Below are 15,827 nucleotides of genomic sequence, written 5' to 3'. Positions count from 1 at the left end.
TGTGGCTCATTCAAAATTTTTTACCATAACCATGTTCTCACATGCTTTATGCATTTAATAGCACTCTGTGTCTGTACTGTTACATATTTAGACTGTTAACTGGTTCATGCAGCAACAGGAACACCCGATTCTTACACTGTGGCTGGTCCAAACAATAAAAGCAATTGCTACCATCCACCTTTCTTGTCTCCCCTTTTTCCTTATAGATTGTAAGCTTGCGAGCAGGGCCCCTGCTCCTCTTAGTATCTGTTTTGATCTATGTGTTTATTGGTATGCTGTAATGTCTATTGTCTGTAGAATTCCCCTCTATAATGTAAAGTGCTGCGGAATATGTTGGCGCTATAGAAAAAAATTATTATTATAATTTTTTTTCTCACTGATGTACACTCTGCACTCTATCTTGACTGAAAAAAAACAGAAATGCAGACATTTTTGCAAATGTTTTAAAAAAGTAAAGATGAAATTTACCAAATGGCTGCAATGAAAAAAAGAGTGAAAAGATTAAAGGGGTCTGAATACATTCCGTACCCACTGTACTATCCAGCTCTGCCACAAGCCAATGAAGAAACAAAATAAAAAATTGCACAAGCTCCTGTCTATCAGTAACTTCCTCACAGAGTCAGAGGAACCTTCATTAGGCACCATGGTGACCGTTTAGAACTCATTAGAAAAGCCAGAGCCACAGCATTTAGTTGAAGGTTTTGTCCAGATGACCAATTAACCCCTTAACGTCCATTGATGGGCATAGCCCGTCATGGCTGGATGTAGCTTCCTGCACCATGACGGGTTATGCCCATCATGCTTTTGATCTACGTGTGTAAACACGCAGTGGTAGTTCAGTGCCGACAGCTGTCACAGAAAGGGGTGCAGGGACCCTTGCTGTTGGTCCCTGCACCCAGAACGCTTCGATCGATCAGTCATTCTGACTGACCGATCACAGCATGAGCGGGCAAGAGATGCTGAAACCAAAATTGTGTCGCTAACTATAGACCTGTCTCTAATCTTCCCTTTATCTCTAAACTCCAGGAATGCCTGTTAACACCCGACTTATCCGCTATCTCTCAGATAACTCTCTCCTCGACCCTCTACAATCCAGTTTCCGCTCTCTTCATTCTACTGGAATTGCCCTCACTAAAGTCGTATTCGAGCGCGATTGCAGTGTTCAGGGGGGTGAGGCAGAGGGTCGGGGGTTCCCTCTAAATCAGGTCGGCATCCCCGCGATATAATCGCAGGGCAAAATCTCAGCCATGATGACTCGGGGTTGTCATGGCAACCACAGGGTCATCCAGCTATGGAAAGCCTCTGAGACCATGCTCACAGCATGTCTCAGAAGCTTTATCCATAGGCATAATGCATTGCAATGCTGGAGCATTGCAATGTATTATAACTGCAATCAAACTGTAAAAAATGAACGTCCCATAAAGGGACAAGGTAAAACAAGGTTAAAAAATATATAAAAAAATAATAAAAATAATTTTAAAAAATCCCCTAAAAAATACACATTTTTATGTAAAAAAAAAATACACGTTTGGTATCACCGCGTCCGTAAAAATCCCATCTATAAAAGTGTCACCCTAGTTAACCACTTCAGTAAGCACCATAAAAAAGCACAAAAAAGTAGCAAATTATACTTTTTCCAAGCGGTATCATAATACCACTTGGAAAAAGTGGAATAAAACGCTATCAATAAAACAAATGATAATAAAAATAGTATCACTGAAAGCGCCATCTTTTCCTGCAAAAAAACAAGCCGCCATACAGCTCCATCAGCGGAAAATTAAAAAAGTTTTAGCTCTCAGAATAAAGAGATGCAAAAATAATTATTTTTTCTATAAAAGTTTTATTGTGTAAAGAAGCCAAACATAAAAAAACGATATAAATGAGGTATTTCTGTAATAGTAGCGACCCAAAGAATAAAGCTGCCTTATCAGTTTTACCACATGTGAAGCGGAGGGAAAAAAACAATTCCTGGATTACTGTTTTTTGTTCATTCTGCCTCCAAAAAAATTGGAATAGAAAGCAATAAAAAAATGGCATATGCCCAGAAATGGAATATGAAAAAGGAGAAAAAGCCAGCTCACCCCTCTGGTAATCCAGGAGCTCAAGCATAGAAGAAATCCAGCTTCCCCTTCCTGGAGAAATTTCCTTTATTGGACTCATGTGTAGAGCAATGATTAAGAGCCGCTAAGCTAGAAACGCGTCTGTTCTGTCCCACCTTCAGTGGTGATAATATGCTGATATGAAGTTGGCTTTATATACTTTGTCCAATAAAGGAAATTTCTCCAGGAACGAGAAGCTGGATTTCTTCTATTCATGCTGAAAGTGGTACCAATAAAAACATCAGCTCGTCCCGCAAAAAACAAATCCTCACATGACTCTGTTGGCCAAAATATGGAAAAATTATAGCTTTCAAAATACGGCGAAGCAAAAATTTCTTACAAAAAATTCTTACAAAAAAAGCTTCTTTTAGTGTGTGACGGAAGCTAAACATAAAAAAAGGATATAAATCTGGTATCGCTGTAATTGTACCGACCTGAAGAATAAAGTCACCTAATCACTAATACCTCACGAGGAACGGCATAAAAAATAAAACCAATTCTTCACCTTTTATGTATTTGTTTGTTCTGCCTCCCAAAGATCGCAGTAAGACGATCACAGTGGTTCCCCCCCCACATATGTGGTATTAGCGTACTAAGGACAAATTGCACAACAGCTTTGGGGGTCTAATTTCTCCTGTTACCCTTGTGAAAATAAAAATTTTGGGGCAAAAAGATCATTTTTGTGGAAAAAAATATGATTTTTTTATTTTTATGGCACTACGTTATAAACGTCTGTGAAGCACTTGAGGATTCAAAGTCCTCACCACACATCTAGATAAGCTCCTTGGAGGGTCTAGTTTCCAAAATGGGGTCACTTGTGAGGGGGTTTCTACTGTTTAGGCACATCAGGGACTCTGCAAACGCAACATGACGCCGGCAGACCATTCCATCAAAGTCTGCATTCCAAAACGGCGCTCGCTCCCTTCCAAGCTCTGCCATGCGCCCAAACAGTGGTTCCACCCCACATATGGGGTATCAGCATAGTCAGGACAAATTGCACAACAACTTTGGGGTCCTATTTCTCCTGTTACCCTTGTGAAAATAAAAATTTGGGGGCAAAAAGATAATTTTTGTGGAAAAAACATGATTTTTTTTATTTTCCCAGCTCTACGTTATAAACTTTTGTGAAGCACTTTGGGGTTCAAAGAGCTCACGACACATCTAGATAAGCTCCTTGGGGGGTCTAGTTTCCAAAATGGGGTCACTTGTGGGGGGTTTCTACTGTTTACGCACATCTGTGGCTCTGCAAACACAACATGACGCCTGCAGACCATTCCATCAAAGTCTGCATTTCAAAATGGCGCTCCCTCCCTTCCAAGCTCTGCCATGCACCTACACAGTGGGAAAATAAAAATTGTGGATGAAAACAACATTTTTGTGGAAAAAATGTGAGTTTTTAATTTTACAGCTCTATGTTATAAACTTCTGTGAAGCCCTTGAGGGTTCAGAGCTCTCACCACACATTTAGACAAGTTCCTTTGTGGGTCTAGTTTCCAAAATGTGGTCACTTGTGGGGGATTTCCACTGTTTAAGCACATCAGGGACTCTCCAAATGCGACATGACGTCCGATCTCAATTCCAGCCAAAAAAGTCAAATGGCACTCCTTCCCTTCTGAGCGCTGCTATGCGCGCAAACAGTGGTTTACCCACACATATGGGATTTCAGCATACTCAGGACAAGCTCTGCCATGCGCCCAAACAGTGGTTCCACTCCACATATGGGGTATCAGCATAGTCAGGACAAATTGCACAACAACTTTGGGGTCCTATTTCTCCTGTTACCCTTGTGAAAATAAAAATTTGGAGGCAAAAAGATAATTTTTGTGGAAAAAACATGATTTTTTTTATTTTCACAGCTCTATGTTATAAACTTCTGTGAAGCACTTTGGGGTTCAAAGAGCTCACGACACATCTAGATAAGCTCCTTGGGGGGTCTAGTTTCCAAAATGGGGTCACTTGTGGGGGGTTTCTACTGTTTACGCACATCTGTGACTCTGCAAACACAACATGATGCCTGCAGACCATTCCATCAAAGTCTGCATTTCAAAATGGCGCTCCCTCCCTTCCAAGCTCTGCCATGCACCTACACAGTGGGAAAATAAAAATTGGGGATGAAAACAACATTTTTGTGGAAAAAATGTGAGTTTTTAATTTTATGGCTCTATGTTATAACTTCTGTGAAGCCCTTGAGGGTTCAGAACTCTCACCACACATTTAGACAAGTTCCTTTGTGGGTCTAGTTTCCAAAATGTGTTCACTTGTGGGGGATTTCCACTGTTTAGGCACATCAGGGACTCTCCAAATGCGACATGACGTCCGATCTCAATTCCAGCCAAAAAAGCCAAATGGCGCTCCTTCCCTTCTGAGCGCTGCTATGCGCGCAAACAGTGGTTTACCCACACATATGGGATATCAGCATACTCAGGACAAATTGCACAATAACTTTTGGGGTCCTGGTACCATTGGGAAAATAAAAATTACCATGAAAAGATCATTTTTTGTGGAAAAAATATGATTTTTTTAATTTTACGGCTCTACGTTATAACCTTCTGTGAAGCACTTGGGGGTTCAAAGTGCTCACCACACATTTAGATAAGTTCCTTGGGGGGTCTAGATTCCAAAATGGGGTCACTTATTGGGGGTTTCCACTGTTTAGGTACATCAGGGACTCTCCAAATGCGACATGGCGTCCGCTCTCGATTCCAGCCTATTTGACATTCAAAATCTCAAATGATGCTCCTTCCCGTCTGAGCACTGCCATGCGCCTAAAGATTGGTATTCCTCCACACATGGGGTATTGGTGTACTCAGGAGAAATTGCACAACAAATTTTGTGGTTCATTTTCTCCTGATACCCTTGACAAAATAAAAAAAATTGTGTCCGATGAAAAATTTTGGGGAAAAAAAGTTAAATGTTCATTTTTTCCTTCCACATTGCTTCAATTCTTGTGCAGTACCTAAAGGATTAATAAACTTCTTGAATGTGGTTTTGAACACCTTGAGGGGTGTAGTTTTTAGAATGGTGTCACTTTTGGGTATTTTCTGTTATATTGACCCCCCAAACTCACTTCAAATGTGAGGTGGGCCCTAAAACTAATCGTTTTGTAAATTTTGCTTTATAAATGAGAAATCGCTGGTCAACTTTTAAAGGGAATCTGTCGCCGGAAGTTGGCGGCCTTTGTAAATGGCCTGTGTCCGGTCCGATGGGCGGTGTTTCTTCTAAATCATTACTATGCATGCGCCGGTACACTAGCAATAATTTTTGGCTTTACTCACAGTTGGGCAAAGCATACTGTGCATGCGCGAAGCAAGATTGCTTTGCGCACGCGCGAACTATGGAATAGAACTACTAGAATTCCGGAAAAGAAACACCGCCCATCGGACCGGGCACAGGCCATTTACATAGGCTTCTTCCGGTGACAGATTCCTTTTAACCCTTATAACTTCCCAACAAAAAAAATTATGCTTCCAAAATTGTGCTGATATAAAGTTGACATGTGGGAAATATTTATTAACTATTTTGTGTGACATCACTCTCTGATTTAAGGGTACAAAAATTAAAATTTTGGAAATTGCAAAATTTTCAAAATTTTCACCAAATTTCCATTTTTTTCAGAAATAAACACAAGTCATATCAAAGAAATGTTACCACTAACATGAAGTACAATATGTCATGGAAAAACATTCTCAGAATCAGTGGGATCCGTTGAAGCATTCCAGCGTTATAAGCACATAAATTGACACTCGTCCGATTTCAAAATTAAGGCCTTAGTTATTAACCTACAAAGTGGCTTGTTCCTTAAGGGGTTAAGACACAATTTTAGGCTTAAATTAAAGTAATATTTTATGCAGACATATGCAGACCCACCACCTTCCATTCTCCATTTTATAATTACCATGAGTTCTCTCTTGCAGAGATGTGAAGTCTGTCTTTTAATGCAGCAACTTCATATAAACTTTTGATGATAGTAAGTGGAGTTGTCCCCTTGATTTTATCTCTTTTCATAACTTCTATAAGAAAAAAAATATATTGTCTATGCAAATATGATTTAAAATACTTTCGTCCATCATGATTGAAACAAAAATGGATAAAATGTGTCACTAAATTAAATAAATTATTTATGTCTTCAAAATGTTACAGATTAGGGGATTCAACCTCTTCATCAGACACATTGCTGAAGAAACAGTTGAGTTCCGTAATGTTTAACACTTTTGAGGTTTTAATAAACTATTTTTGTCATTATATAACTAGAATTGTAATCTTACTTCAAATTCAGACCATAGTTATTGATGCATGTTATCCATGTATGTCCAATTCACTTATGTGCTGGGTTGAAAATATAGAACAGGAGACTGAGGCTTCTGCTTCCCCAAAATTCTGCATTCATTTAAGAGTTGTGCCTTCAACACAGCTGAACAAGGCGATCGACTAAGCTATCATGAAACTACGCTTTTATGCCAGGGACTTACAGGGATGAGAAAAAATGGTTACAATTATAAAGATATATTAGAAAGCTCAAATTGTTGGATAAGATAAATCTAGTGAACGGAACAAACTTACCCAACTTACCCAGATACACTGTGTGCAGAATTATTAGGCCAGCGAGTGGTGTGACCACATCATCATTTTTATGCAGATTTCTCTACTCCGTTCTGTACAGACTTGAATTCTTATTGGATGAAGCAGATCTGGTGATGTGTATATAAGTAATGAGGGGGGAGAGGCCCATCATCACCCTTTATCTAGATGTGCAGAATTAGGCAGCTTGTTTTCCAAAGGCAAAATGGGCCAAAAAAGAGATTTCACTGACTGTTTGAACAAAGGGTTTCACCCCCTAAACGTCACAATTGGTGGGCAATTGCACACCCATTCCGTATCCATGTTGTCTTCATGAAAGGCTAGTTGTATCTAGAGCTGATCCAGCTCACTCCATGAATTTGCATTGGATCGTCTCACAGACCTCACTCTTGATACCAGCTCTGAAGATTATTCTATGCAGCAAGTATTTGTCTAGTATCCATGCAATTATCTGTGAAATAGTTTTTCTTGTACTTATACTACTTACTAGAAGTAAATAATGGCAACTTTTAACATTATTCGCACTTGTGTCCTTTTCATTATACTTTGAGTATATTGAGTACTAGTGATGAGGGAGTATACTTGTTGCTTCGGTTTTCCAGAGCATGCTAGGGTGTCCTCTGAGTATTTTGGCATGCTCGGAGATTTAGTTTTTGTCGACGCATGTATTCAGGCTGTCTAGCAGCCGCAAATCATGCAGCTGCGTCAACAAAAACTAAATCTCCGAGTACGCCAAAATACTGAGAGGACACCCTAGCATGCTCCGGAAAACCCGAGCAACGAGTATACTCGCTCATCACTATTGAGTACACATTTTTTGAGCATATAGTCTATGTTGTTTTTGAGAGACAAATTGCCTGCATTTTGCTGCACAGCTATTGTGTCACTTTTCTATTGCTTGTTTAGAAATGTATTTTGTACATTTTGAGTTACGGTATTTAGTTATTATTCTCAATTTAACAGATGAAAATCATCAATTGAGATAGAAAACGTTAGTTTTACATTTAGTTTTATAATAATTCTGCACACTAATGGTTGCCCAATAATTCTGCACACATAGATATTCTCCTAAGACAAAACCTCACTTTTACTTTCTTATATATTCAGGTAACCTTTTGGATTGACCGACAGCACTGGACTTGTTCAATAATAACTTTAATTATCAAAAATACAAATTGCCCAATAACTGTGCACACAGTGTATTACTAAGCCATTCACCTTTCTAGAATCCTTGACTTCTACAAACAGACTAATCATCAGCTATGTGTCTCTGCCAAGGAATCCATAGCCAGACTTCCCCTAGGACACCTTCTTTAGCAGTCTAAACAGTTTTCCCCATTTTCCTAGTCTCTTCTCCAGCTTGAATTACTCTTCATCCCTACTAGGCATTGATTTATACAATATACATTGATTTATACCCAAACGTCTCCCCATAAGCCTCCTTCCAACACTTTGTATATTTGCAGGCTATCTCCATCCATAAACATCATATAATTCTCTCATCTTAAATCCTGCTTATCTTTAACTTTATAAGATAGCAACTCTTTTAAAAAGCTCCATGGTTGGAAGACGCCATAAAAACCAGCTTTCATTACTCCTAAAATAGTGGATAAACTATGATAAACTATATAAAAGTCACACCATCAAACAATTTATGGCTCGATCTTACATTTTTATGTGCTTGGGATCTTGACCTTTGCATCTTATCATTTACCTGTCCTCAAATATTTAGCCAGTAAGCTTCTGGAAAAGAAATACAACCTTATCATTCGTTCAAGTGAGCGTTGCAGCACATCATCTAAAAAAAAATGACAATTTTTCACGTGTATTTTAACCCCTTTGGCATCCCTTTTTATACATCAACAATGAATACAATTTACACTACCAAGTACAGTTTCCTATGTTAATAAGAGCAATGTATCCATAAGAGTTGGATGCCATATAGTTGATCTGTATGGTGTCCATGTTTTTGTGCACCCATAGACTTGAATAGGCGAATCTCATTTGAAATATGGAAGAGATTGGTGCATGCTGCAATTTTTTTTATCTCTACATTTGATCTGTGTAAAAGATTGAATAGCATTGATCCGAGTGCTTTTCGATTTTTCGAGGGACAGAACACATACGGTCGTTTGAATGTAACCTCAGATGGTATAAAACCTAAAAGTGGCTACATCAAAATCAACTACTGACACCTGGACGTTCCAATCAATTTTAGACCTAGTCATTTGGTTGCCGTGTCCAAATTTTTCTTCCTTAATATTAAAAGTTGCTGGTGATCACGAAACATACAGTATCTGTCAACAATGCATAGACATTATGATTCAATCTATTTTTCTCAATCTTTCGCCTAAGCATAGAACATTTCCCATGTTTCAATTTTTCTTTTATATGATACAGGCATCAAAAACCTTGATAACACCTTATTGGGTTAATAAATCCCCCTTCATCTCACATGTTTGATAAAGTATTACACATTTGCATGCCAGAATAAACTCTCACATTTTGAACTGCGCTTAAAAAATTCCATCTCGAATGGCAGGTAAGGCCGGACTTTTGGTTGTTGGTTTGCTCATTGGTTCACGTTGTCTAGCTTTGTGCTTTGTTTAATTCACGTAAGCGTTTCATCATTTACTTAGAGACTTTTATGTGCATGTATTTTCATATCTGAATAAACAGAAAAGAAAAGAAAAAAACAATAAACAGATTTGTGTCATATAACCCACAAATTTGTTTCTCCTTTCATCGCCCAAAATGGTCATGAAGCTACCATATAGCCTCAAGTCCTCCAATTCCACAGAAATTCTATAGCTCCTATAGATTTGCACCCTTTACTACACTGGTTCACTTGAGAGCCTCCATCAGCAGCTCTGTCTCTTAGGCCTGAATTAGACATCCGATTTTCGGTTCTGAGGTTACCAAGGATAGAACTTGTACATGTGATAAGCTAAGGGGTCAGTCATACATTCAGAATTTTTCACACATCCTGAAAATCTCAGAGACATGTTGGATTTTGATCCCAGGGTTAGATCTAAATTTGCAATTAAAGTCTATGGGCCCGATTTTCACAGAAAGTCACATAGGAGAAGATGAAGAAACTTTTTTTCTTCAAGTATAAGAAACATGGGTGACACGTAGACCACACTCTAATCAAATTCTCATCATAATAATTGGTTCATTTTCTTGTTCATGAGGAAAACAGACATGTGAATGAGACATTATAAAGGTAAGACTAGTGCTGCACAATCACTATGAGAGAAGCCAGAATGCCTCCCCAACTAATTCAATTATTAGTCAATGGCTCAATAAGGCACTGTATGGATTTATTATATGAGAGCCACAGTGCAGATGTGAGCATAACCGTATGTGTGTTTTGGTTCTCAGCACCATAACCTTATTTTAGGGCAAAAATATTTTCACAGAAATTCTGTCCAGTTTTATAGCTCAAAATTATTGTAAAATTTTATGTAAGTGTAAAGACTAATTAGTAATTTAATGATTTAGAAATAAAAGAAATGGAACACAAGAAAGTGTGCTTGTTCTTTTTAAAAACATGATATGGTTGATATAACATGGGCAATCAGAGGAGTCTTTTTGGCAATAGCAGTGGTGGCCCAATAGTGGTGCCTACAGGCATAAGTGTGTCATGGAGTCTCCATCCTTCTGCTCCTTGTGAGACAAATTCAGATATGGAGAAATTGCAAACATCTGCAGATACTTCAGTGTAAGCACACTGGTATTATACTTCTGAAAGAGGCTCTGAGTCTAGAATATTACTGCATTTTAGACCCTATGATGCTATTTAACCATTGGGATAGTCATAACGGAGAGGGCTTCAATGGAAACAAACCACAGGTGGCTTCAAAGCCACTGGTTGGAGACTTCTAATTTACTTCTATATAATATATGTCTGATGGCCTTCTTTTTAATATGCCCCTTTTTATGGTGGCACTTCAGAAAAAAAAATTGTGTCACTATGAACTGTCCAATGTGAATGCCCAAGATGCTGCTAACAGCCATGGGCATTGGGGCACTAATTGGGGACTAATAACGCCACTTAAATGATTCATCTCCTTAGGCTGCAGACCTCTGCCACTCCATCGATGTAGAGCAACACTCCTATGGAATACTACTACAGCAAAAAAAGGTCTAATATTTGTCCCCAGATTTGCATTAAGCTTCGGCCTTTTAGGTCATGACAAAAATATAGTTTTATATTCTGCCAGTCAGTGTATCATTAACAGACAAGTTTCAGGATACTGTACATGTAAAGTTTAATTCACATACACCCTAAAAAAATGAGTTTTAATTAATCTGTAAACTATACATACCCTAAAGAGTACTAATAAAACAATAACCTATTCCAAAATAAAAAAGATATGAGACTGAAAAGTGGTGGTCCTGACACTTCGATGTCCAGACATTCATAGAGCAACCAGTATTTTTGTGAGAAATGAGGTGATGTGTTGCGGTGGATCAATATGCCTGTCCTGTAACAGGATCTTCCATTTATATCCACCTCTGCTTTTCATAAACACTTGACTCATTTATTTTTTTCTATAGCTTGCATCTTCCAAGTCTTTTGGTAATTATTGAATCATGTAAATACAAGTGAGGATAAGACACCAGGGGACAATAGAGGGAAGAAATCTTCAGGGACTATGAATTTATGGGATTCAATTTATTTGTATTAAGCAAATGTATAACTACTATTTTCGTCTAATTAAAAGAATGAAGAAGATCTAAAAAAATTATTTATGGTGTTTTGAGATTATTTATTTTTAGGAAAGACCGAACCCAAACTGGGAAGTTTGGGGTCCGTACCGGACAGCTAATGTCCGTTACCGTACCCTAAACACGGATGTTTAATAGTACATCTATTTTCTTGCTCAGGTTCGCCAGTCTAATAAAGTCTGTTGAAAGACTGCAGTACAGTCAATCAGCATAGTTTCAGACTGTGGGCACTTCCAGAGCTACCACAGCCATTGGCTTGCACAGCATGTGACCCAGTTTGTATAAAGGCCTGACCATGAGTGACACCACCATTATGCTCTCATTAGTGTAGGGAGTACTGTCCTTGAAGCCGCTGTGTACACTCTGCACCCCCTCCTGTGGGAGTACTGTCCTTTAAGCCACTGTGTGTACTCTCTACCCTCCACCTGTGGGAGTAATGGACTTAAAGCCACTGTGTGTACTCTGAACTCCCTACTGTCTGTGAGAATACTATCATTGAAGCCGCTGTTTGCACTCTGCACTCCCTGGCTTTTAAGCCACAGTGTGGATTTTTCACCCACTACCTGTGGGAGTACTGTCCTTTAAATGGCTACGTGTAGTCTGTACCTACCACCTGTGGAAGTACTGTCTTTTAAACTGCTGTGTATTTTCTAGTACTCTGAGAAATAAATAATTGGCATCAGCCATCTGATTGCCATTAGTAGGCCAAATAGATAATTTTTCAGGACCGCTGTGTGTTTTCTAGCAGTTTTGCAAAGAAATATATCACATCAACCATCTCACTATCATTTCTAGGCACATGAAATATTTTTCTGGACTTGTGTGTTTTTTAGTAGTCTGTGAAAAAAATAATTGGCATTAGCCATCTTATTGCCATAAGTAAGACAAAGAAATAACTTTTCGGGACCGGTGTGTGTTTTCTAGTAGTCTGGGAAAAAATAATTGTCGTCAGCCATCTTGTTGCCTTTTATACGCCAAATAAATATTTTTTCAGGAATGCTGTATGTTTTCTAGTAGTGTTGCAAATAAGTAACTGGCATCAGCAATTTTTTTGCCATTTATAGGCCAGAAAAAAATAATTGTTTTACTGGTGTGTGTTTTTTAGTAGTCTGGGGAAAAAATAATTTACATCAGCCGTCTCTTTGCCATTTGTAGGCCAAACAAATAATTTTACTGTACCACTGTGTCTATACGAGTAGAGTGTGTAAAAAATAATTTTACTCTATAAATTTTTTGGGGAGTAGTGTGTGTAAAAAACTGTTGTACTCTGCATCTTTTTTGCGAGTAGTGTATCTAAAAAATTATTGTACTGTGCAGCTTTTATTTGCAAGTAGTGCGTCTAAAAAAATCAGTGTACTCTAAAGTTATTTGAGAGTAGTGTGTCTAAAAAAATAAGTGGGCTCTGCATCTTTTTTATGAGTAGGGAGTCAAAAAAAATCAGTGTACTCTGCAACAAATTTTTGTTAGTACTCTGTCTAAAAAATGAGTGTACTCTGCAGCAGTTTTTTGCAAGCAGTGAGTCTAAAAAAATCAGTGTACTCTGCAGAATTTTTGGGGGAGTAATGTGTCTAAAAAAAACTGTACTCTGCAACTTTTTTTGGCAAGCACCATGTGTAGGAGAAGTGGACTGACCTATGAACCTGTCTGCAGCAGGAGGGTAATGTACAGTGTGCTTGATGTGGACTGCTGCTTATGAAGGTGGGAGACAGCTAGAAATAGAAGGATGGTGAAGTACTGGGTTTGGCCACTAGGGGGAGACTAAAGACCACAGAAGCAGAAGGAGGTGTAATACTGTAGTTTGGCCACAAGTTGGCAGCAGAGAGCAGTGAGAAAAGGGCTTTACATCATCTTAAGGCTACGAAACCGCAGAGTCATGGGGGGTGGGGTTACAGGAGCTCTAGAGGGGAATTCCCAGGGAGGGGAATAAATAGTTGCAGAGAGTTCCAGAAGCTAGCCAGTCCAGGGAGAGGAGCTCAGGAGAGAAGACTGAAGAGAGAGACAGACAGAGGAGAAGCTCCAGAAGGGACTGAGGAGTAAGACAGTCAGGGGGGTGGCCCTGACAGGAGAGCCGCAGGACAGAGAAGGCCTGGGGGTACCAGACGGACGGACTCGGACGGGTGAAGCGCTGTGGTGGTAGACCTAGGGCAGCCACAGTGAAAGAGCCGCGAGGGAAGTCAATTAGGAAAAGGAAGAAAGTGAAGGTACCCTGGCCTGTGTGCGGAGTCGAGCAGCTGCTGTGTGATGCTGCGGAGGACGGCAAATAAAAAGGACCTGTTGAATACACATCGGTGTCTCATATATAGAAAAGATGAGAAGATGGAAACAGTCTTAGGAGCTCAGGAAAGAGACTCAGACAAGAGATGGGGTTAAACCACAACGCGTTTCGACAGAGAATCCGTCTTCATCAGGTGGAAGTTTATTAATGACATAGGGGATGGGGTATTTAAATGGGAGGCAGCCAATCACAACAGTCAAAACAGTCACATGTTATGATAGTCACATGTTACGACAAGATGACATCATATATTATAAAAAAAAAAAGAAATAAAAACAACTTACATAAAACGTGAGATGAAACAGCATTAGATAAACAAGTTTTAAATATATAAAATGTGCAAAAAGGAGCAATAAAATAATATAGATAAAAATGAATAAAATTATTAACAGGTTAGTAGACCAGTAAAAAGACCAATAAAAAAGCAAGAACCCATATTAATAATAAAAGCATGTAAACAATAGCATCTAGGTAAAACGCACTGATGCTAAAAAGGCAAATAAAGGTATCTGGTCACTTTATCTATAGTTAAATTCAGGCCTTCAGGGGCAAGTGTGCCAAGCTTGAATATCCAAAAGCTTTCTCTATTGATTAAACTGTTGAAGCGATCAGCCACGGTATCAGGTATGTGGTCAATAATCGTTAGTTTCAAAGTTTTTGGATTTTTTTGATGCACAGTTAAAAAATGTTTGGAAAGGCTGTGCAGGAGAAAGCCATTTCGCATATTCTGTAGATGCTTGTTCAATCTAGCATGCATCGTTTGTATGGTTCGACCTTCGTACTGTAGGCAGCAACCACATTCAATAAAGTATACCACAAAAATAGATTGACAGTTAACATGAAAATTAATTTTATATGAGGTACCTTTAGTGTTGGATTTAAATTCATGTACCCCATTTAAAATGGAGGTGCAGCAAAGACATTTGGGGGCTCTACATGCATACCAACCTGGGTTCAGAGAAATTGGGAGAGAGGATAGGGAGCCTGAACTCAAGGTGGTGTTGCTTGGTGCAACAAGGTTCTGTAACGTGCGGTTTCTGCGGAATACCGTTCTAGGTCGGGGGGGAATATGCTTGGTCAAAACTGCGGATATTCCCTCCACCTAAACAGATCCATTTTTGCATGTGGCCCCAAGAAACGCCCATAGTCAGTTCTATCCTCTTCACCAAAAAGGGTCACATATAGAAACATTCCAACAGCTCATCTTTAAGGAGGTTCGCTCGCTATCCCCTGGTAATAAGTTAATTACTAACCTGAGCACTGGTGAAAAGGCAGCCATCAAGTCCCTTCGTGAGAACAGCAATATTAACATAAAAAATGCGTATAAAGGGGGTGGGGTGGTTATAATGAATAGGGGACCCTATATCCAGGAAGGGTTCAGATTACTCAATGATCCAGATTTCTATTCTAGGCTGGACCATGATACCTCTATCGATATTTTTCTTGAATATACTGCATTCATTAAGGGAGCCCACTCTTTAGGTATCTTGAACAAAAAAAGAAGTTAAATTCCTCAACATCCCCCGTTTCAAAACTCCACTCTTTTACTTTATACCAAAAATCCATAAGAACCCGCTTAACCCTCCTGGACGCCCTATCATTTCCGGCATTGGCTCAATTACGAGTAATCTATCCCATTATGTAGATCTCTTTCTTCAGAAGTATGTTATGGGTTTAAACTCGTATCTTAAAGATTCCTCCCACCTCATTGATTCCCTTCAAAGAATACCACCTATTCCTAATTGCCTTCTTGTCACAATGGATGTTCAAGCACTCTATACGAATATATCTCATGATCGAGGCATAGAGGCTGTAGACCAATTCCTTTCCACTGATGCATTATTGCTCCCCCTTCAAAGGGAATTCTTAAAAAATGCTATTCATTTTGTGCTTAATAATAATGTATTTTCTTTTGAACATTCCTTCTTTCGCCAGGTCAAGGGCTGCGCGATGGGGACGAGATTCGCCCCCAGTTATGCAAATGTCTTCATGGGGGCATTTGAATCTCTCTTCATCGCGCAGTCCGACCTGGCATTGGGCAAAATAGCCTTTTATAGACGCTTTATAGATGATCTGTTCATCATCTGGACTGGCACAGAGGAGGAAGCACTTGAATTCATCCGCAATCTAAATTTGAATGC

At 39.1% G+C, this 15,827-nt stretch overlaps 1 protein-coding gene across 1 annotated transcript in view; it reads right to left on the bottom strand.

Moving 5' to 3' along the window:
• LOC141082593 (olfactory receptor 8H1-like) overlaps nucleotides 1-15,480 on the bottom strand; it is a 32,946-nt gene extending 17,466 nt beyond the window's left edge. Inside the window, exon 1 of the mRNA XM_073566575.1 lies at nucleotides 15,391-15,480. Coding sequence (XP_073422676.1) covers nucleotides 15,391-15,480 — 90 coding nt within the window. The remainder of the gene's footprint in view (nucleotides 1-15,390) is intronic.
• Between the last annotated feature and the right edge of the window lie 347 nt (nucleotides 15,481-15,827).

Source organism: Dendrobates tinctorius, unplaced genomic scaffold, assembly GCF_039654945.1.
Source record: "Dendrobates tinctorius isolate UK_male_01 unplaced genomic scaffold, ASM3965494v1 ptg000018l, whole genome shotgun sequence".
Classification (NCBI taxonomy): Eukaryota; Metazoa; Chordata; class Amphibia; order Anura; family Dendrobatidae; genus Dendrobates; species Dendrobates tinctorius.
Note: the sequence above shows the minus strand (reverse complement) of the source record. Positions and strands in the feature narration are given on the sequence as shown.